The 24,350-nt window shown below is 35.6% G+C and overlaps 1 protein-coding gene across 3 annotated transcripts in view; it reads right to left on the bottom strand.

Moving 5' to 3' along the window:
- The window catches only part of LOC143161327 (BEN domain-containing protein 5), a 987,131-nt gene that overhangs the window by 924,520 nt on the left and 38,261 nt on the right, over window positions 1-24,350 (bottom strand). For all 3 annotated transcript variants that reach the window (XM_076340237.1, XM_076340238.1, XM_076340242.1), the window contains exon 3: window positions 5,447-5,571. In XM_076340237.1, the coding sequence (XP_076196352.1) occupies window positions 5,447-5,571 (125 nt within the window). The remainder of the gene's footprint in view (window positions 1-5,446; window positions 5,572-24,350) is intronic.

Genomic DNA, 24,350 nt, shown 5'->3' with positions numbered 1-24,350 from the left:
CAGATATGTCAGTGGAACTGTCCATGATGATGGCTTTGTTCAGATTGCTTATTAATTCTATATGCCTATTTGTTATAAACTTCCAAATTTCAAATTTCTAAATTGTAATTCATTAAATGTGCTTGGATAGGCAGTGCATAGGTATCAGTAACCTTTACCTTTAACCCCTTAAAATTAGATGATTTTCAAGAAAAGTTTCCTCATAAGTGAGGAAACTAAATAAATTTATATGATAAAACAAAACTGGTACATGAAAAAGATTAGGTTTTGTCTACCTGTATAAAGGGTGAATAAAATACCAAAATACAGGAAGAGGTAGAGGTATCTTTCTAGCACACTAAAAAGTAACATAAGAAGAGCACATAAAGATGGGTAACAGGTGGGGGCTCCCTAAACAGCCAAATTCAAATAATCTTGCGATTCTCCTCACAGTTTATTATAAAGAGCTATTTAGAGAGATTACAGGAGCTGACCAGAAGAGGATTAATAGATTATTAATGCAAACTATTCAACAATGAATGACATGCCTAATTTAGTAAGAAGGTATATGTAATGAAACACACTACAGAAAATATATATTTCAGATTGTTTAGGAAATGTTGCAAGTCAAAAAATGTTTATAGTCATCTTCAAAATTTCAGAACTGTACTCCTTCATAAAAACATACGCGCCTTTATACATGCATTTTCCAAAGCTAGGTAAATGCAATATAGCCTTTAATGCACAGTAAATATCTGTCTTCTAAAATGAGAAACTGAAAAGACTATAAGATGTTATACTGCATCTTGATACCAGTAACTTAAATTACCAAATAACAGTAGAGTGAAGAATGTCTGCTTAAGAAGAAGAAAGTAAAAAGGCAGCCTGTTTCCAACTTTGGTCTGCTTTTAATGTCATCCTTACTCCATCTTACTTTGGAGGCAGCTTCTGCAGGAATTAACTGCACAAGAGAAGTTCTTAGGCCAGAAAAAGAGGTTGAGTGCCTCAAGTCATGCCTGTTTTTCTTTTCTTCCCCCCTGCTTCTCCAAAATGTATCAATTGGTATAATAAAAGGCATTATCTCTCCTTATACACAAATCATTCATATCTTTAAAAATCATAGCTGTAACATCACAAAGAAGCAGTTGTCCGCTAAGGATCATTGGGTTGTTATAGGACAGTAATAAGAGGCCTGAACAAACTATAAAATCCAATCCCAATAATAAATAGTTCCTGAAAATCTAATCAATTAAAGACAACAGAGATTTTACAGCCTTTTTTACAAAACAGTGTAGGACAAAAAAGAGAAAACCCTGTAATGAGAGCTCCATGCATTCATAATAATGCCCAGCTGTGATATTATCTGTCTTACCTTGGCATCCTGTTTAAATTTCTGAAGAAGAATAGGCTATCCTTTTTCCTGATCCATACATATACATAACAAAAAAAACCCAAAAATCTTGAGTCAAAATTGTAGCCTCAGTCCAACTGCAACTGAAGTAACAGAGAGAATGCCTTTGAAGTAAATAACATTTGGTTCTTTGATTTTAACCTCAATCTGGATTGATTTATTAACTGTAAGCAATGATCAAATCCTAGCTGCCAAATATCCATTCTTCTCCTCTACCCTTCTTGGTATATTTTGTCAGTACCTTTGTGATGAAGAACTCCAAATGTGTTTATCAACACTTACAGACAAAATTTGGCACTATTAGGAAACCCCTTCTGTTGGAAATTTTTTTTTTTATCTCAGTGAAAATACCATTTCTGAACATGATTCATCAGACAGCAGAGTTGTTCAGGGTACATGCACATACAGAATATATCATGCGGCCTAGATGTGCATTACTTATTGTAATAATATGGTTGCTATCTGTTAGAGTAATTAAAATCCTCGCAGATATTTTTAAGCCTTTCATCACTTTGTTGTATTCAACTCTTATCTCTTTCAAACTCCTCAAAAGTGAATTTTCCAGGACAGAGACCATCTTTTTCTACTGTGGCTACAGTATCTGGAACAGTAAGTGTCAACTACTTGAGTAGAATTTCTGGCTATGGCCCCCAAGAGAAATAATAATTCTTTTCACCTGTAAAATCCTCCAATATTAGTATACTCGCATATTTTTATAATATATCACATGTACTCACATTTCTTTTTTTCCCCCAAATCTCAAATGAATCACTGTTTCTACTAACATCTTTAAAGACATTCTAGCTCAGAAGTAATCATGCACCTGAAGCACTGTCTATTTAAAAGACTTGAAATGCAATTTGGAGATGACATTTGTTCATCCAATTTCCAGTTACACAGAGAAGGAATTTAGCAAAATTGTAGATGGTATTGTAAGGGCCATCGTTGAAGTTAATAGGAAACAAGCCCTGCCCAATAAAGAGCATAATCCAGAAATAGACAGCAGCCTGTGACACGTATATAATTAGAGAAATTGGAGGCTTTGCCCATGAGACCATGTGTTCCACAGCAAATTCCATTTCCTTCATTCTCCCTTTCATGGTTATTGTAAGTGTAATCACTGCATGATTATAGTCCTTACATATAACATATCAGTTTCTTTTTGTTTTTTCCAATATTGGTGTTAATTGAATTCACTGAGCAAATGACAAAAAAATCCTCAGCTCAGATCTTATCAGACCAACTGACTTACAAGTCAGAAACCATATAAGGAGACCAAAAGACCAAATTTTACATCTCACAGGTATCTTATGTAATGGTTCTTTTTTCCCATAAATATAAGCCATTAGCTATTTCTTCTGATTTTTTCCTTGCTAAAAAAGTATAAAATAAAACTGACAACGCAAAATGTCTGATGTAGAAGTCCAACTCATAAGGAGGAAGAAGTTAATTTACCAACTTCCAAGTAAAAAAAAAAAGTCTACTGGTTCTACTATAACATAGGCAAGTGAACATCAAAAAAAAACTTTATCATAAAATTCTGAAAATAATTCTGAAAAGATTAGGGCTCTCACTGCTATGCTACAGAATTTAGCTCTATTACCTGCCCTTGTTACTGAAGCACAACAGTAACCTAAGACATACATAACAGGAGGAAGGAAGGAATCATTCTGAAAAAGCCTTATGTATGATAGTGAATAACAAATTAGGCATGAGTGTCCATAGTGATACAGCAACAAAAGACTGCTGCAATTTTCAGCTGTCTATACACAGACGGTAACAGAGCAAAGGGACTAGAGTCCCTTCTCTGTAAGTTGGGATGTTAGCATACTCAGAATTGTCCATTAAATTTTAGTTCCACACTGACTGAACTGGAAGAGGAATAATAATAATAAAAACAAGAAGTTCAGCAAGAAGCAAAACTACTAAGTGCTATGGATTTGGATGTCATGGTTGGATTCTCTGGTATCTTAAAAATGCAAATTCCAATGAGTACTTTCTCCTATGCATCTCCTCTGTGCATTCTCTGCCAGGAATATCTAATAGGTCTTTCTTTTCATTTATCTCTAGATTATTAACACAAAATAACACAATAACACAAAATACTGCACTAAACATATTGTAAAAACTGCACTGCTATCCAGTAGTAGAACTGAAACCTAAATCAGAAATACATACAGTACAATTATGTGTTCCTAGTATTTGCATGGCTGTTGTTTTTACACTATGTCTTTTTCGTTCACTTTTTTATCCTTTTGTCCAGTGTTGGGTGTCAATGATTGATCTGATGCAACAGGAGTAAAACAGAATGGATGATTTCTAATTCAGGTAATGAAAGGAGACTTCTTGTTTTCTCATGATACTATTGAAATACATTTCTTTGTGAGTAAAGGCTTTAGGTGAATTGTCAAGCAAAACTGGAGATATTCTTATAATGAGAAGAAAATTTTCAACATATTTTCAAATCTAAGTAAATAAAGTTGTTTAAGAATTTGAAGGAAGAGGAACAATGAGAAGGAAATGTAATATAGACAGTATATAAAACTAATAAAAGTAGCTACTCCTTTTGAGTCCTCATCTAAATGGCTGAAACCAGACCTAGGATATATAAATGCGGAGATTTGCCTTCCTCCCACATCACCTATATGATACATCAAAAATAAATACAATATTATACAGGTAATTATTTATATAGAGTTATTAAAACATCTACTTTTACACATAAAGTGATCCAAGTTACTTGTGTATTAGTGCAACTTTTTTAAGCAATACTGAATGGTATGGGTTTCCTTGTTATTATTTTCTAGTAAAACATAAAAGAAAATAATCAAAATGCACAAACCAGATCACACAGTATGTTTGATGTAGCAATTTCTAACATTCATTTAATATAGCCAAGCTGCAATGACTAATACTGCCCATGTCCGCTAGTACAAAGACCTAAAAAAGGTTCCAGACTAGATTACATTCATGCAGGTCTCATTTTAACGGAAATTGGAGAGATGAAAAAAAGATTATAGGAGCACACATTATAAAAACAGACCTCACAAGTCAAACTTAATAGTGAAAGCATTCTCTTTCATGTAGACAACCATGAAAACAAATATCCTGTAAGCACTATATATATATTGTATCTTTCTACCAGATCTCTTTGCCTCCTTGAGACAGATTCCCATTCATCTCATGACTATATAATTTGATCATAGTTGAGTAAGGCACAGCAGGGGAAAGGGTCTGTCTGATAAAGTATCAGGCTCCAGGAAGATAGATAAACAATTTCATGATTTCTAGTTGTAACAGGAATGGTACAGTGGTGGATATTAAGATATTAGTCTCATCAGAATACAAATACCAAGCTTCTGCAGTTTTTTCCCTTACTAAATATGTTTTGTTTCCATTAAGTGAAAACGACAGTCTGATTATGATAAACTAAGGCAGAACGCCAGAATAAAATGCAAGGTACACATGAAAAGTAGAATTAAATCTTTTTTGATTTGTCAATGTGAAAGTTAGTACATAACTTTTTTTTTTTTGCTTAGTTTAAGACAAGTGAAAAAAATAGAGCAAGGAAGTTTCTTTCTCATGGGGTATTTTTACTGCAAAGAAACATTATTTAAAAGTAGGTGAAACAGTTGCCTATCAAGTTGTTTCATATTTAAACCTCTTCCTTCACAAGGGACACACTGGCAGGCAACTCCTCCTCTACTGCAAGTCACTAGAGTAATGCCTGTTTGCAACGCTACCTCATTGTTCTACATGTATTAAATGAAGGCTTGGTTTGTATATATTAACACAAATATATAGCAGCCATTACTAATACAACTCCTGTTAGGTGGCAAATGTTATACTATCTTTGTAATTACTTCCTGTCTTGGATAGCTGAAAAACATGGTGATATCCAGTCATGCTGATACCTGCTTTTATTTATAAAAATTCAAAGAACAAAAATATATTTTACAACAAATTTTTAGTTACAAACCCTGGCTGTTTAAGAATATATATTCTGGAGTAAGCAATTTTTAAAGCTATCATAATATCTAATTTAGTATCGCTTACCTGTGATTCTTTTACATTTTCAACAGTGAAGTTGAACCAAACTCGAAAGCGTGGGTTACACGTATCTGGTCTAATGAACAGGTCATACTCGAACTCTGTGATGTGGTCCACCCGTCCAAGGTTACCTACCAAGAACATATGAAAAAGAATGCATTTTAATGAATATCTGATAAACTCACCAGGAACTACACTGAGACAACTTTTAAAAACTTCTACCTCTGTTGGTTAAAATATGTAAGTATAATAAGCCTTACAACAGCACAGAATTATTTTTAAAAGACTTAACCATAGTCACAAAATAAAATACATACCAGTAAGCTACATGCATATAAACACACCAAAAAGAAGACAACATGGATTTTTATTATTCAATCAAATTGACTTTTTGTCTTCTCTTATCTGAGTATTCCAGTTAAGTGTCCTAACATCTTTTTAATTGTTTCCTTTTTTTTTTTTTTTTTCACTTTTCTGATAATGTCTCTGCAGCTCTTTTAGCCCCCACCTGTATGGATTTCTTTCCTTCCATTTGCTGCTCATGTTCAAGCACCTCTAAGATTAAAGAGTCCCCAGATTTCCACCTGGCCCCTCTGGCTGGTGCTCTGAGCGTCCCTCTCTCCCCACAGATGGGCCAGCCTTCATCTCCTTTGTGATTCAAAAGCTATCTTAATACTTTTCCTTTACCATTTGCAGCCACTATCACCTCCTTCCAAAGACACAAATAAGGCTGTAAGATTTCGTCTCAGCTTTTTCCTGGTGAATTTCATGGAATAATATTTTTGAATATAGTCAGAGCTACATCGTCCCCTATGGCATTATTCAGCAAGCAACCACACTGGCTATAGAAATGAAGTTCAGCACTGGGAAAACTTGCTAAGTGCTTTTAAATTGCTAAATTGGCATTCTTCCTTTGAAGTGTGCCAAGATTTTTAAAGACACGGTTTAGACTGTCCATTTCATTTATACACTACAAAAATAAGACTTCACATTTTCCTGATCCAATCCAAAACCCATCTTATCAGGTCTTGTAAGACAAGGCCATGCTTTAGCTCACATGCTAAATTATACTTATTAAAAAAAATAGCACTGTAAGATGACCTGGCTTTCTGGTTTCAGATGTATTTTTGGGTTTAGATCCATATTTTTGGGTTGGATATATACTTTTGGGTTCAAATAGTTATTTATAATGCTATTTGAGCTAAACAATTCCCCCCTCAGCAAGTCCCATTTCACTCAATACGATTGTTCATTGGTAACGTGTTACTTAGTATAAACACAAGTAGCAAAATTTGGCTGATCTGCTGTTCTGGGGTGGAAAAAGAAGCAGGAAAAAACATTTGCAACTCTGTTCATCAATATATTTGCAGAATTTCTTCCTTATCGTAAATTGTTTCTGGCTTTACTAATTGAACATTTTTAATCTTCCCTATTTTTAATGTTATCCTCTACTTTCCTACCCACATTCTTCTTTTCAGAAGAAAATTCTCTTCACTGATTCCCTCTGCAGAAAACCGCTTCATGCTAACAATCTGTTCCTAAACACTTGCCTGAAGGATACATTTGGCATATGAAATATTTGAAAAAAAACAGCAATATTGTACAGCTAGAATACCTTTGCCAAATATAAATAATGTCATCTGCTGTATCAGGTGTCCGTGCCCAGGTGCTGGCAGCGGGGGCTGGAGGGCTGAGCTGTCTGAGGAGAGGCTGGGCTGCCCCGTGCCCGTCACAGCCGGTTCCAGCCGGCTCCGCAATGGCCCCACCACAGGGCACAGCTGAGCCCCTCAGCGAAGGTGATGGCGCCTCCTTGAAAGTGCATATAAGGAAGGGCAAAAACACCACACAGGCAGAGCAGTGAGGGAGTCTGAGGAGAACCAGGGTTTGAGGAGAAGGGAAGGGGGTGCTCTAGGCACCAGGGCAGAGACTCCCCTGTGTCCTGTGGGGAGAGGCTGGAGGAGGTGGATGTTTCCTGAAGGACCAGTGGCCTGTGGAGGACCCACGCTGGAGCAGGCTCTCCTGACAGGAACTGTGGCCCGTGGGAAGGCCCAGGCTGGAGCAGGGGAACAGTGTGTGGAGGGAGGAGCAACAGAGGGGAACTGCTGAGAGGAACCCCCACCCCCCTGCACTGCTCATTGCAGGGGGAGTGAAGTTGATCCTGGGAAACAGGGAAGGGTGGGGGGAAGGTGTTGTTTTAATTTCTCTTTGTTTCTTGCTATCCAAACCTATTTCAACTGGCAATAAATTAGTTTTCCCCAAGTCGAGTCTGTTTTGCCTGTGATGGCAATTGGTGAGCAATCTCCCTGTCTTTATCACAACCCATGAGCTTTTTCATCTTATTTTCTCCCCCCGTCCTGTTGAGGAGGGCGAGTGAGAGAGCGGTTGGGTGGGTGTCTAGCAGCCGGCCAAGGTCAACCCACCACATCTGCCTGACTTTAGGTTAAGTCCCTTACTCATCTAAGTGCACTTTCTGCCACAGGGGTCAAATCTATCACTGCTATTCACAACAACAGAACTTGAATCTTAACGTAAACTATAATTTCCTACAGATTATTATCCAAAGTAAATAAGAGTGGTAAAATCAAGCTATTGCATTATGATACCTTTAATTAAAGGACTTCGTTTTACTGTATTTTTCATTAAATGTCATGAACATATGACATTGTTGGGAAAATAATATTCCTCACATATTTCAGAATTTAGGTGGTCCAAGCTGTTCAACCGCATAGGTTGGATTCCAGTTGCCTCACAGGTCACAGTTTAAGCTCTCTCTGGACAAAGCTTAATGTGTGGACATCCAGAGTTACTTCAATCCGAGTTGTGCATGTGATGCTGGTGGATCCTCTAAAATTAAGGCAGCAGGCTGGATCAACAGAGACTGTGGACTAGGTCCAGCTTGTAAACTACTAGGTATACATGCCTCCCAATGATCCCAGCAATTCCAGATATGGATTAAGTTATCTGCAGCACAGACCAGAGGTGCAAATTTTGATTGAATTACTTCCAAAGAAGGACATGGAAGCAATTAAATGTATATTTTAAGTTCAAAGATCATTAAAAAGTTGTACTGCAAGCCACAGGAAACTAAAAGATTATTAAGTGAATAAATAGAAACAGAGCAAAATGAGACCTTGATTTCTGACCTATCACACATTTCAGCTTCTTTTTCAACATCAAACTGATCTGAACTGTATGGGGGACAGATGGCCCACTCAGAACTACTTTACAGAGTCCATAGGATCCCTAAACTAGCACTGGAGAATTGTATCGATGTCAATGAAATCACTGATGGTGAAGAGCTGGCATGCTGGAACCACGCCAAGCCAGTCTGCTCTGGAAAACCTATATACTGATCTCAAATCCAGCAGAACCGTTCATTTAATCATTGTGTGCATGATTCCCTGGGACTCCCAACACTGTTTTCTCTCTTTATCTGTAATATTTGATTTGAATACTCACCTCCCTCTTAATGCAGTATTTTTGCTTTTGTGAATTGTATCTCACTTTATTACTTTTTGCCTACAGAACTGCCTCTTACTAGGCTCTGTAGTACACATCAGCTGCCATAGTCACCTGCAGCCATTTGCAGTTTAGCATCATTTGTACATTTCATTAGAGCACTATTTCTTCTCTGTCTTCCAGATGCTAAATAGGCTGGACCGAACACTAATGCCTTTGGTAACAAATTCAACAAGTTCCTCGTGCTCAATAGACTATTGTTTGTAATATCACAGCCTTTGCTCACAACCTGTCAGTCTAATTTCAACCCACATAGCAATGTCATTAAACAAGATGGCAGTTTTGGTACAACGAAGCCTAGAACTGTAAGAACAAAACATTTCCTCGCTTTAAGAGATGCTTTGTAGAAAACTGATAATGCTACTGAAAAACATTTTTGGCATCCAAGAAAGGATATAAACTTCCCAACGTTAGTCTCATAAACCAAGTTAACAATTTTGCATACTGCCTTCACACTGCTGTAATCATGGGAAATGTATTTATTCTAATGAGTGAGAATTATATTCCAATACCACAGGTAACACAGTGAAATGCATTTGAAACTATGAAACAGGAATTAAAACATTGGTTACGCTATTCCATTTAGCCATTATACCATTTTAATATTTTAACATTGAAAATAAACATTTTTTTCTTAAGTGCAAATAACTTCTAAACTGCTTTTATTTTTTAATAGCTCTATAAGGTTCCTTAAAATTTCTCTTTTCTTTTTTTGTTCAATGTATAGCAAGAGAGAAAACTGTTTAATGAATGGTTAGACAGTAAGTTCCTCCTATGTCACAGGAATCTCTGTGCAATTACGCAATACTTACGCTCTGCTTTGCAGTACCTGAGGTGGACAGTTTCTGTGCTGAAATGATGATAAATTTAAGAGAAAGCTAGATAGCACCAATTTTGCGTAATGTACTTACCAATAATTTTCAGTCTCGATACAACTACTGTAAGACCCTTCCCATGCAGAGTTTTTATTCAGTGTACTTTGCTATCTGGTAATTTGTGATATCAGTAAGAGAGTCTGTTCATAACCATATTGGTTAAGTACGTTCTTTTAAAATCAAAGAAAACAGTCTCACACTACTAAAACATCAGCTTTGCTTTACTTTGGGTTCGTGCCCACATGAAATCATCACTGCTCCATTCAATAAATACAGAAGTTGTGTCTATGAGACTATACAACATTTTTTAAAGCGTCATGACTCCATAATTTGTGATTAGCATTATATTTGGGGGTTAACATTATAAAACATAAGGTATTAATAATATTATTTAAGGTACATGTAAAATTAATGAACTGATTGAGTAATGTGATCTGCAAGGGAAAAAAGCCCAACAACACTATGAGCAGTAAAATCTGAACGTATTGGCATTCTAAGACATTTCTTGTTTAATTTTTGGTTTTTTACAGTTTGGGTGCACGTCTGGTTGTCAGATGGCTTTCTGACTATATCTTAAAAGTAAAATAAACAATTTATTAGAGTAGCCAGCACTTTACAAAACATTATGGATTTTTTCTCCTATGCACTCTGAAATTAGTTGTGGGGTTTTTTTTCTATTGTTATTGTACTTTACAGAAATACTGGCACAGATCTTTTTAAACTGATGGGAAGATGTGAACAAATCAAATTCCCAAATGTCTATAAACTGACTTTCACTTAGCCTTGGGGTTTGTTTTTAAGACATGCTCAATTTTCAGTCACAGTTCCGTTCAATACTCTTAGCATACTGAGAAAAGGAGAGACATACTTTTCTTTAATCATTCAAGCTGAAATTCTTAATTATATTTGCTTAAATTGCTTTAGAGAGTAATGTTTAGTGCAATATTCTCAAAATGTGAATACTGAAAGGGGTCAATAGCATGTTTCAAGTTTCTTTAAGTCAGAAAAAAGCCCAATGTACTATTTTATTAATCATGCAACATACACTTAGTCCTCATAAAATATTAATGTATATTGCTTCCTACATCAATAAAAAGTGTACTTTACACAAAGAAGGAAAACCTGCTTAAGAAAATGCTAGCTAAACTTACTAAGCATTCTAACAATTATCATAAAAATGCTAGAAAATAAAATATAGATATGTTAAGCAATCCTAAAATCTTCTTAAACCACACATTGTGTCTTCCTACAGAGAATTTTAAGATGAAAAATAGACCTTGAGGGTCTTAGACAAGCCTGAGGCAATATAAAGAAAAAGGTCAAACACTCTGCTAAAAAGGACCGTTATCTTCAGAACAACAACTTATCAGCCAGCTTGCAGCCCTGCTTATTTACAGTTATTGGTCCCAGAGGAAGTGCACTTCAGCGCAGGGCACGATTACTTTGTAATGAGTTTGCCAGAAACGGTAAAGGAAACTAATTTGTAACAATGTGCTGTTCCCTGCACATGAACTTTCTCAGGCACTTTTTTCGCCCAGCAATGAATAACTAACTTCAGCCTCCCTAATAAGCAGTGAAAACAGAAGTGCACTAAAAACGACTGAGTCGCAAGCATGAATGTGCTGAAATATCAGTGATTATCCCTCTCAGCTGTCCATTACAGTACTCATGATGACCACCAATTCCCCTGTGGTGGATATATAGAATGCAGGTTTCAGGGGGTGGATTTGCACATGAAAATTAACACCATTTGGAAGAAAATAGCCTGCACCTGTCACAGATTAGCAACAAAAGGTCAAATGCCTCCTTTTACACCTAGAGCACTTGCATATTGTATGCCTTGCTTATAGGAGCCTAATTCTAGTTTCTTAATTCAGAAAAGTGAGCACCATGGTGAACTGAGAAGAAAAAAGAATTAAATCTCGGCTAAAAGCTATCAATAAATCTATTGATCAAGATACATATGAATGGAAGTAGCTGAGGCAATCTCTGTCTCTAAAAGAGGTAGTTTTTCAAAAGAGAATTACACAAAGTGCTCTTCTGTTTTTGTCAATATGCTGCCAGGTTTTGAAATACTATTTTTCATCCACACAATAAAAATCTTGACAAGTAAGCAATAGAAAATCACTAATACGCTTGCAGCTGCATTTCAATCTATACAAATTCTTTAAACAAAAACAACCAAGGAACAGATTGGAATATACATCATTTTCACCAGTTGAACCTGGGATCAAGTCCAAGATAGCCAAACAGTATTAATCTATATTTTCATGCAACTCTGTATTTCACAAAACAGGGTGAAATGTAGAATATGGAACACCCTCAATGGAACGCATCCTTAAAGATCACAAAACACATTGAGAGGATAACACAAAGAAATTTTATTGATACATTCTAAATGGAACAGGAGCTACAGGGATCGAGATCTGTAAAAACTCCTCTTGAGTGAAAGATTGGATATCTTCTGAAAGGAGTGCGTCTAAGAATATCAGTTGTAAATTCCCACTGGCTTTACGGTCTTTGTCTGTGAAAACAATGTATGAAAAATAGTTTGGTGAGAAGTCTTAAACAACTTCTAAATAGCATTTGATTTTTAAATAGGAAAAAAATCTGATTAAATAGTGATGATCTCCGAAAACCTGTGACTCTCTTTGCATCGTCTCCTGGACTCCTGTCCAAAGTTTATGTCAAATCAAGATTCCTGAAACTGCAAAGCACATAATTTGAATAAAAAGACAATACCATAAAAACACATATACAACACCTTGTAAATTAAAGTATACTTTAAATTATTAAAATTGCACATATTAAGCTCTGCAATACAAATTAATATCTACACCACTACAGTTAAATCAACATTTTCAAAAAAAACCTCCATACTCTTCAACAATATAGTATTCTTTTAAGAACCTGATGTTTCACTTAAAAACAATAGCAATTCTCATGACCCAGCCTCCAGTCAAAATCCAAATCACCTTTGAAAAATGTTCAAGACTATCAAACAGGCAAAGCATTTCAAAAGTACATGGCTTGAGAACCTGGACACTTCAGACATGTATTTGTAGTCTTTTTTCTATCCTCCCTCCTCAATTAAGGAAGCTAAAATTGCAGTGTTTCCATTCTGGTTTAAGTTTTTATCAATAGTGACATCCAAAGGACAGTAAATCAGTAGCTTTTGTGAAAAAAGATTGTACGGTAACGATGACTATCTTAGCTCTCAGCAGCAACTGGTAAAAGGCCAGCTCCCACCACTGGAAAGGGTAAACTGAGATGTACATATTAATGCATAACTTATAGAGGCTGAGCGATTCTGATTGAACTTTCATTGTAATTAGACAATGCGATAAAATCTAATTGTGACTGACAGCACATGAAAATTCTAGCTTTTACACTTTTCTTGTTTATCTATGAATATAGCATTAAAACAAATTGTATTGATCTTTTGGGTATATAAAAGTTATGGGTCTCCATTTGTTTGTTTGTTTCACTACCAAATGATTCAGCAACAATATAGAGAAGAGCAGTGAATCCAAAACTTATAAATGTTCTTATCCTTTCCAACTATCCTATTTCTTTTGGTGTAACAATATTGATTTTAATGGGGTTGTTCCTAATTCATAACAATGAGAGCACAATCTGACTTTCCACACCTTTTCAGGATCACAGTCTGAGTTCCACTCTTTCCAATATTTTTCCTCACAAGTGATGTAAGTAAGGTGCACTAGACCCATTTCCTAAGGGCATTCTGCCCATAGTATCTGGGATCACAGTTACTCTTTCTCAGTGGTCCCAAACAAGTGTAATGAATAAATCTGTAATTCCTCTGTATTGAGTTAAATTGCAGAAATATTCATGAACAGTGTGGCCTAGACTAAAACACCCACAGGAGTTTTATAAATTAAAACTTTTATCTGAATTAGAGTAGGAGGCAGAATTTATCACCCAGAGGAGCTAATCTGAATCACTAGATTAACAGAAGATTGTGGGACTAGCCTCTGAATGAAGTGAAAAAGGTACAAGGCCATTTTTAAGCAAGCCAAAGAATTGTCTTCCACACAGAAAATTAAGGGAAACCTTTAAGAAAGAAGGACTGATTGAAAAAGGAAAGAGGCATAAACCAGCTTAAATTTATTAGTTGAATAGAAAAGACAAGAAAGTTGGGGGGGACGACGCTGTGATTTATTTTCTTTTACTAGAAACGGTTACAAAAAGATTCTCATATTTTAGTAGAAAATACTTTTCTTGGTCACTGGTGTTCGAGTGATGTCTGGGCGAGGGGGAAGGGGGAATACAGGGATTAAAATTTATTGAGCAGTATTTTTGAGGCTCCTCCTGCAATGAGGTCACTATTATAGATTTCACAATATAAATAATTTTAAATCTCTAGCATGTGTTAATCCCAAAGGCCACCTACTTACATCACTTGCAACTTTCCTTTAAAGATAATCCAGAAGAGTAAACAATACCATTTGGAAAGACAATACATGTAACTAGGAGAACTGGAATATTTTCTGTCTTTTTGTATTCATTAAGAGGAGCAGTCTTAATGGTGATCCCAGTTTAGAGCACAATGAAAAACAGCAACAAGTTATCCTAAAGATTTAGTGATCATCATTGCTCAAAAACCACCATGAGCAAAATAGTACAATATAAAAGCAACAGATATCCCAATATACCGTAAATATCATTGTGTAAACAGCAGGCTTACATATGTATAAAGAAGTTATATAATAAAATCTTGCTGAAGGAATTCAATAGTTTTGATCAAATGAGATTCATATTTAATCACTTGCAGCCAAAGAGCCTTATTTCAAAATTGCCCTTATCAATAAATACTGACGCTTTCAGTTAAAGGACCTAAAAACCTGGAGCTGTAAAGAATAAAATGTCAATGTTCACTGTTTAGGAAATTGTAAAGGATGGATAAAATGGAGTCAGTCCCTTGACTCCTTCTCCTGCATCTGTGAGATTCTTATGAATCACAAAAATATCAGTAGAGCCCAAGACTGCAGAACAAATTCTCCAAATTAAGTCACAAAATCATGTAGATACAGAAACTGGCAGCAGTAAAGTAGCAATACATCAACTTAGTAGGGAGTGTCAAGCATGCTTAAAAATGAGAGGACCACGCCCTAAGATGGCCATTGCACACCCACTACACCAAAACCACCAAATCCCCAGAAACACAGTAGACTACTGATTTCTCTGCTCCCTCTTTATCAATTCCCCAAAGGCCTCCAATGACAGATGGGCAGTTATTTATCCATGGCAGTGAACCTTTGTTAAAGGAAAATCAGAATACAAAGAGGTTTCGCATTAGTGTCACGAAACTCAGCTTTCTTCAACAAAGTATATGCTATCAAAATGGGTATCTCACAACTGGGTATGTATCACATCTTTCAAAGCAAACTTCTTAAAGGAAAAGCATTTGGGCAGATTTCTGTTTGGAAGTCACTTAGCATATAATGGGTGTTATCCTAAATAAATGATTAATAAGTTAATAAATAAATTATAACAATGTCTGCAACCTTAACCACGGAAGCAACCACCAAGGCAAATCAGGGAATATGAACTACCGTACCACAGTGGCATGTACCATTATTGGTGTGTAGCGGGGAGAAACGTATCTCTAAATACCTATGTTGTTAGGGCCTGATGCTCAACGTACAGCATTGAAATCTATTGCTACCTATAGCCTCTAATGTAAAACATTCTCATATTTACCTGCTGCCTAGACATCACAGGTGTGCAAACAACACACTATAAATGGTTAAAAATGTTAAAAGCTGCATATTCTTTATTCTTAAGTAGATTACAGTAGCCCTACTCATGTAATGCTTCCTACTCAACATAGTAATCATTTTGCAAAGACCCTAAGAATTCTTGTAATGCAAAAGACAAAACAGTTCTTTCATCCTACAAGTGAGGATATTCCACTTGATTTATTACTGTACGGTAATGCTGTCATTCTGCATTTGGCCTAGTTTGGTGCCTGATACACAGAATCACCATTTTTCCAGGGGAATCCTTCCATAGTATAACTACAAACTGCCACTTGAAGAAAATTAATTGATGGAAACCTCAATCAGTCTGCAGACCTATAGTCAAAGTATATTCTCAAGGACCTCCCCAAAGTCACCAGAGCTGTAAATAAATTTGCTTTTTTTAATTAAAAAGAAAAAGAAGACTATTAATGGAAAGGCTCCGGGTATTGTCTTATAAAAGAATCTTGCTTTTTGAGATGGATCCTGAATAAGAACCTTCTTTAACTAATAAATTACTGATTTTATAGCTAAAACTTTCCTTCTGTATCTTATACAAAAATTTCCTTGAACAATGGTACTGTAAGGACGGACTTTCAGTACAAATACTGGATCTGAATAATATCTGTCTTGTATACAGCTTTTGCAGAAGAAACAGTCTCATTTTAGTTTATTGTGAAACTGAATTTGGTTCTCTATGCCATTATCAATCCAGTCACAAAAAAGGTTGAGGGCTAGAAATGCTATTCGCATTCAATACATTAATCCCATTATTTCATTGGCTAGAAGTGAAATCTTATAAAATAATCTCCATGATAAAATTTACAGATAGACTTTCATGCAGCCTAGGAACATTTTTAGCCATTTCATCAGATTAGACTGATACACAACTTCACTGTTCACCTACTCCTCTGTTGTAGTTCCTAGTCTGACATGCTTTTGTAGGACAAGGTGATTTCCGTACTTTTCTCTTTATTATACAGCATTTTGATCCTTCTGTAGGTAATGGAACTTGTTCCTGTATTTTCACGTATATAATTTTCTGACTCCTATGCCTTGCTATTTTCCTTTCCTCTAGTCACCAGCCTGTTCTGGAAGCCCTCCTTGACTTCCAGTCTTACCAATAATTATAAAATGCCAACACTGTTTATATCCTAGCTTTACTCCAATGTACTATATATAATTATGTAGTACCAACAAACTATATTACGTTGGTTTGTTTTTATAATACTGATAGAATTTATAGCAGGCCTTCTTAACTGTACCCACATGGATGTAACAGAAAACTGCTTACCCTCATTTATCTTTGATTAGTTAAAGCTTAAATTAGACCTTAAAAAACTATCTAGTTTATGTTATTTTTTCAATCAGAAGTGATAATTTAAATATTGACATTTTAAATGGCACCAACATGTTTTTGTCTTCTGCTATGGTTAGAATATTTTATTATATCTGAATGTCTGTCTTAATTTTGTTGGGTTTTTTTTCATTTTGCCAAATCCAGAAGCGTTTCCTTTTATTTCAAAGTATTTCTATGTTTGTAGTAAATTAAACATTAATCTTTCTCTGCAAATGTCAAGTGATATTTAAATGTTTTTCTGGCAGATAAATGATTATTAATATTAATGCAATAAAATCACAGCTCTTTGTCCTTTCTTTGATATTTAAGAAAAAATTAAGAATGTCAAAACAGTTCTGCAAAAAGAGAATTCATTGGTCTACCATCCACTCTTCATTAGCCTGAGAGGTAAAAAATTACTGATCTTGTGAGACAATGTGTTTATAGAATCAGAAAGGGTTGAAAATGAATTACTCTATCAGTGGTAGAGTGTGTATCACTTCAATGTGAAAATGCCTTGTTAAAGTTCATTTTAATTTAAAGCCCCCTTTTTGTCATTCAAAAAGCTTTAGCACAATGAAAGAGTCTTTGTCACTTTCATAATTAGCCCCTCTTGCACTAAATGAGAATAAAATCTGATCAGAAGTCTGTACAGGCAAGGTCATAAATCAAACAGAAAAGCTCCACAAACAGTCCTGTGAGATGTCCAAAGGCACACACAGCTTGGAATTAAAGGACTGTAGTCAGGATCCACTCCCAGAAACACAGCACAAAAAAGCCCCAGTAATATCTGTTTGACAGGCTAAATTTATCTCCATATTCTGTAGCCCTATAAACACATTTTGCTGTTTAGATACAAAAGCAATTTCAGCACCAAGGACAATTCAGGAAAGCAAACAGCTGTTAAAGTACTACTATTACCGTTTGCCAACCAAAGTCAAATTAATTTAACTTAATGCTCTCACTTCAAACTGTGGCAGTAAAAAAAAAAAAAAAAAAGGAAAAATGAAAAAAAGGGAAAAAAGCCATATACGATAATTGTCATAAAGCAGGAACAAAAATTGTATTAACAGATAAAACTCCTTAGGAAAGAAAGTTTAATTTTATATACATAAGTGAATAAGCAGCCAAGCTCAAATGTAAACTGGATTTTATTCAACTTATTTTCATTTTCAGATGAAAGTAAAAATATATTTTGAAAGATGTAATAAAATTCTCAACCTTGGACAGTTATGGCGAGAGTGACAGCACATCACTCTCTCTACTCAGGGATCATCAGAATACCAACAGGAATCCAAGCCATCAACATATTATTTTACTCCCCATGTTAACACAAAGTGAGGATTTCATCAGCAAATAATGCCTAAAACATGGGGAGAGTGGAGGGCAAGGAGAGGGCAAGGTAGGAAGTCGAGGGGAAGACTGTTATAAAGAGGCAGTCAGCAATGAAAATATGTATTCTAGAACAGATGTACTTTTTACAATTCCATGATTTATGTTAACATTAAATGCTAATTTTAAATATTAATCAGCTGAGAGTTATTTGTAAAATCGCTACATCCATACAAACAAGAATTTCATGAAAACACACATTTATATCCATAAAGTATACACATATGTGTGGCCATTTGGATGTATTTCTACCTTCAAATACATTGCTATGTACATTAAAAATGTGCAACTTTACTTTATGAGCTTTTGTTTTCTATATTTTCTCTGCAGAACCAAGCTGTTAAAGTCATGTCTCTAGCCATGTAAACACCAAACTACTTTCAAAGTAATGGCTTGGTTGGAGGGCATGGGTGGTTACATGTCTGTCATATGTTCCCAAAATTTCAGGTTACATTAATTATGCAACAATAGTAAGTAATTCTATTCCACATATTTAGAAGACATATGAAAATTGGTCTGCTAAGCAACAGACTGAAGAGCATTAGTGTGACAAAAAGAGAGTAATGCATTTTCTCCATCCTCATACAGTCTCACACTTTAGTTCACTAACAGTAAACTGCTCGATTTGGTTAAAAGGTAGCGAGGACACAAGCGAGTGTCCTCTTGGATACAGCCACCTGTGCTTGAGTCACAAAAGAAATGTAATTTGCCTTGTCTATCAGACATACAGGTATCTAAAAAGTGCAAATTGCAAACTACTGTACAAGCAAACCAAGCCTGGGAACTGTGACGAGGGCATGCATGTCATTAAAGAAAGAAAATGGATTTAAGATGGATGGGATGAGAATCTGAGTCAGAAATACTATTGAAATTGAACTGCCTAGATCTTTTTCTTATAAGTGAGCACTCCAAAAAGCCAATAAAGCTTTTAAACAAAAAGCAGGGGGGTTTACTACATAATAAACTAGATTAATTGGCTTTTAAATAAAGAAAACTCAAAATGACTAAGTAAGAAGGAATAAAAATCAAAACATATCTCCCCTGCCCACTGTACCCTTGCAATCAGATCCTGTTTCCACAATCGCCTTAAGTTTCTTATTCAGTGAACTTGCTAGAATTGCAACAAATTCTAGATAGCCTCCACTGCATCCCCAGGAAAACACTGTCACCTCTATGGCCAACCCTGTATCTGTTCCCTGTATTTCTCAACAGCTTCTCAGTCTCCAGGCGCTCCAGCCTCCCTGCTTGCTGCACCCTCACCCTCGCTCTCCTGCCCATGCCACTTTATGCTCTGAAAGCACCTCACTTCTGAGCAGGTTCAGCAGCTGTCAGTGGAGGGCAAAATCTCCCCTCCCTCTAGATGGTTCCACTTTGCTCTGTCATTCCCCTTTTGACAGGGCACAAATGAAACAAACAACATCTCTTTCAATGGGTTTAAACAGAAAACTTCAACTTCATCAAATCAACATTGTAAAAGACACCTCCAAGCTTCTTCTCTGATTCTGCATAATATCTTCCGATTCTCACATACTATGTATCCACATGGGGACAATTCAAGTGCTACAGTCAATCAAATAACTCATAATACCAGGTAGATCCTTCTCAGCATGCCCTTAGTATTCAGCCTCTTCACACCTCCTCATGAAAGGGAGAAAGGATACCAAAGGAGAGCCTTTGTAACCAAGGATTTCAGATCTTCCCTTTTTCCCCATGCCAACAAAATCTCATACCTTCTCTTTTGCTTTTGCTGTTACTTTTCACCTTTATCTTCAACACACAAAACACAGAGGAAACTATGACTTTAAAAGTCCTATGAAATATGACTATTTTTTATTTCTTCCTAACCAATGTTGCCGCTACAGTGGAAAAAACCCCAGCACCTCTGCCAACTGAGTCTTAACACAATCAATGCCTTTCTGACTGTCAAAACTGGGAATTACTACAACTGAAACATCCTGAAGAAATAGCTCTTTATATTGCAGCTATATTAGCAGGTAATTAATGGGAGCCAGAGAACCCAGAGGGGGGTGGACATGGAGACAGGAGGAGGACTACATCCATGAAATAGGGGCAAGTAAGCTCCTTCTAGCTAGGCTAATAGGAAACCCAGAGCTTCTGGAAGAGGAAGCATGGCCTCACAATTCATAGGCATGTTCTCAGCTTCTCTTTCTGAGTCTTTCCATCATACCGCAGGTCTGATCTCCATCCATCTGCTAAGAAGGACAGGTAGCACTTGGGCTTACAAATATCAGTTTGTTCCTAATGAGGAGGCACATAATCTTAACCCTTCAGCAGGTCTTCAGCTGAGATGCCTTGATCTGTGTAATGTTTATTCTGCATTAAGAAAGAAATAGTTAAGACAAGAGCAGACCAATTATTCTCGTATTACTCATGTCTATATACAGGCTGAAGTTCAGGTTATAGTCAGAGGCACATCTGAGTCAATAAGCTATTTGCAAAACCTTCGATGGTGAGCTAAGTGGGAGGTTTGGGCTATATAAAGGCATGGTCTGCAGAGATGGTCCTATATTAATAGACGAAGTCAATCACATCACATACTGACTTCTTCTGCTCTTCTAGTAATTCTTTGCTATCCAAAAGTTTCTAGCCCATTAAGATGCCCAGTTAAGCTTGATTTAGGATTCCAATTAAGGAGACTAAAAATAAATTTTCTTTATTTGACTGTATCTCCAAATTTATTCTCGCTGGTTCTGTGTTTGGTAGGACCATATTTTTCCAAAAAGGAAGAAAAAAAATTTAAAGAAGAAAGATATAGATTTTCAAAACAGACAAAATCTTCTTACAAGTTATTTTGCAAAACCAGAAAACAAATCAGTGTTTTTAAAGCAATTAGTACTTAAATCACCATACCGTGATTGTTGAGCTGTATTAGTGTTTCTCGTGGACACGAAGTGACCTTGGTCAATTATGTAGTTCAAATGTTGCTTTTGAGTCTTCAAAAGCAGTGACATACACACACATTTAGCAGTACTATTTCTATTCAAAATTAGTCTTACTGGATTTCTAAAGAGAGGTGCCACTTTACCTCTATTTATGTAAGAACCTGAAGAGGTATCAAACCTTTTCAATTAAGAATAACAACAAAACCCTCTACTTTTGTTATATACTGTATTGTACTTCTAATAATACACCCTGTCAGTGAATCCATAGCAAGGTCATTGTATATGAAAATCTAATCTTAAAAATAATTCTTTGTTCTCATATAAGAAGCTGCTGGGGTATTAAGTCCTTTAGCACATAAAGCATATTAACTATGAGATAAAAGGGTTAATTAAAATTACTTCTTTAAATACATCCAAGGCTAACTTCGAGTTTGAATCTATACGCATGCACTTTACAATACATTCATTATGACATAGAAAAATCTTTTTCTCTATTGAATGCATTAGAAAGATTTATTACATTATATTATACTGTGCAAGCAGTTGCATAACAAAACAATTATCACCTTAAGAAGTAAGCAATTATATTCATGGTTCCTAATTTTAATAATATTCTAGCTCTTTAACTTTTATAACATGTACTTCTTTTATTTATTTACTTAGAAATAAAAATGTCGATATTTCATGTATTAGTAGAACAATTTTTAAATGTTACGATCAATAGTGAAAAACTTTTAAATAAAAGACATATTAACATATGTCACTAGCTTTAACCAAATAGACACGCTTTTTCAAAAGCCGGTCTTCAAAACCAGGAACTTATAAAGTCTTTGTCTTCATTTTCATGGTTTTACCATACTGACGTGAAAACATTACCTCTGTGACTGAAAGGTGACTTTCTGTCATACTGCTGATGTGCAAGGAAGTCAGCAACAGAAGGACCTTTTGCTTTTGAACATCCCAGACTCACAAGAAAAATGGCAGTCCCACTGTCCACTCTAAGGATGGAAATAGTTTATAATTTAGGAATTACAATTAAAATCAAAAAGACTTCTAATTCTGAACAGGTGGGCAGCTTCCTATAGTTCACTAGGATGGCAGGAGTGTTGTAAACATCAATTTGTAAACAAAAATATTTATTTTACAAGTAAGAATATAATAGGGGATATCAGGAAACCTGAAAGATTATCAGGCATATTTTGATTTTTTAAAAAAACTGATTTTTTGTAATTAGCAAATTGATTTTGTTAAGCACATACAAAACTTCACTTGCAAAAACCAATTCTATACACGCTGAGGGATTTGGCCCCTGCAGAAGCAGGGATTACACAGTCACATGGACATTAGTATCTTTCTTTTTTCCCTTTTCTCTCTTATTATTTTTGCATTGGCTTGCCGTATCTTACTGCTGGTAAGGCCTAGAACCCAACCTGAATCAGAACCCACACAAACAGACCTTAGCCTGAACACACTCCATTAAAATTGTGTGGTTCAAGGTAGCACCACCTGTGTATCATACTACAGGACAATTACACTGGCTAGTACTCTCATAAGGAACTGAGTCTCCACATTCCTCTGCAAAGCGTTTGACACAATGATACCCAAACCATATTAGGACATTTTTCTGCTATCATCTGGCAAACAATAATAAAAAAGGAGTAATGATTGGCTAATGACTTTTTTTGGCTCTACTACTGCAAGACAAGATTATTTTATAGGACTAAAACATGTTAATTAAGAATATTAATAATAAATAAGTTTCTTTTATTTGGTTATATTTTCTTGGTCTTGAAATCTTTCTGCAAGATTTGAAATAATTCACAAACTATATCTTTCAAATGTAGCATCCACAGTAAAATCACACTGGATTGCATTAATCAACCTATACTTAATTTTCTCCACATTTTCTAATTCATACACTTTGGAATTTTATTTTGCTAAAATACGCTAGCCTGTATTTGCTATCCCTATGAAGCCACATAGGTAATAAAGACTAAATCACAATTATCAAATTATAGCAATACAACTTTCTGGTTTCAGTATTCTTTCTTTCTCATATGAATCAACAATTTAACATATGTCTTCCAGTTATTATCAGTTAACAAAGCTTGTTACAGTACTCTCAAAGCACACAATATTGCTTATCTCCTCATCTAGGTTAAATCAGCCAAAACTGAATCAGTTGCAAAAGATAATGCTTGTTCTCCCTACTCTTTCTTTACTCAGCTGGTTCATTCTTCATTAGTCTGAGTCAGTGGAGGTAAGCTAACACAATTTTTCCAACAGTATTTACGTTTTCCTGTACTGCTGAAATAATATCAGTTATTGTTATGTTACATCTGAAATAATATCTATTATTCCTAACATCTGTTGAAGCATGGCAGACTCTAAAATAGCATCCCTACAAAGGAAAGTCCGTCTTATCCACCGTGATTCAGGATGACACATACTTTGTTCAACTTTAAAGAGTAATCAAAGGTGTGGGCTTAAATCCAATTAGTGTACTTCAAAGAAGACAATGTCAAAATGCTTCAAATGGTGATTCGACTGTATAACACTGAAGCTCTTAACTTCTGTGAGCCTCAGATTTCTGAACTATAAAATGAAAACAAAAGCACCTTGTAAAGCACATGGCGATCTCCTGCAGTAAGAGATTATAAGCATAAACTATTATTAACTAGGCTAATATTCTAAAGAAAAAATAAAATTAGAGGTCTTGGAAGTCGTGTATTCATATCCTAAAAAGTATCTAGATGTCATAATGATTGTTACACTACAGACATATTGGACAGACACTTTTAATTGAACTTGATTGTAATCACTCAGAATGTTCTTATTTTCATGCCATCTAATCGGTTATCTTTCTTCTAGCATTCACTCTTACTGACCTCTGGCCCACTGAATAACAACATTTTCCCAATTGCCACGTGACTATTAATTCATAGAGTTTCACAAGCTTATGATCTGACCCAAAGCCAACAGAAATCGTAGTTTTGCAGAAATTTTTCCACTGATTTCTGCCCTGGACCAGGCACTGAAGATTTGGCATCTGTCAACATAGATCTCCTGTGCTTGAGAAAAGATTTTAAGTGCACAGTTGAAGTTGAAGTTTTTGGTAAG

Source organism: Aptenodytes patagonicus, chromosome 5 (genome assembly GCF_965638725.1).
Source record: "Aptenodytes patagonicus chromosome 5, bAptPat1.pri.cur, whole genome shotgun sequence".
NCBI lineage: Eukaryota > Metazoa > Chordata > Aves > Sphenisciformes > Spheniscidae > Aptenodytes > Aptenodytes patagonicus.
This window is presented reverse-complemented; position numbering and strand designations above follow the sequence as displayed.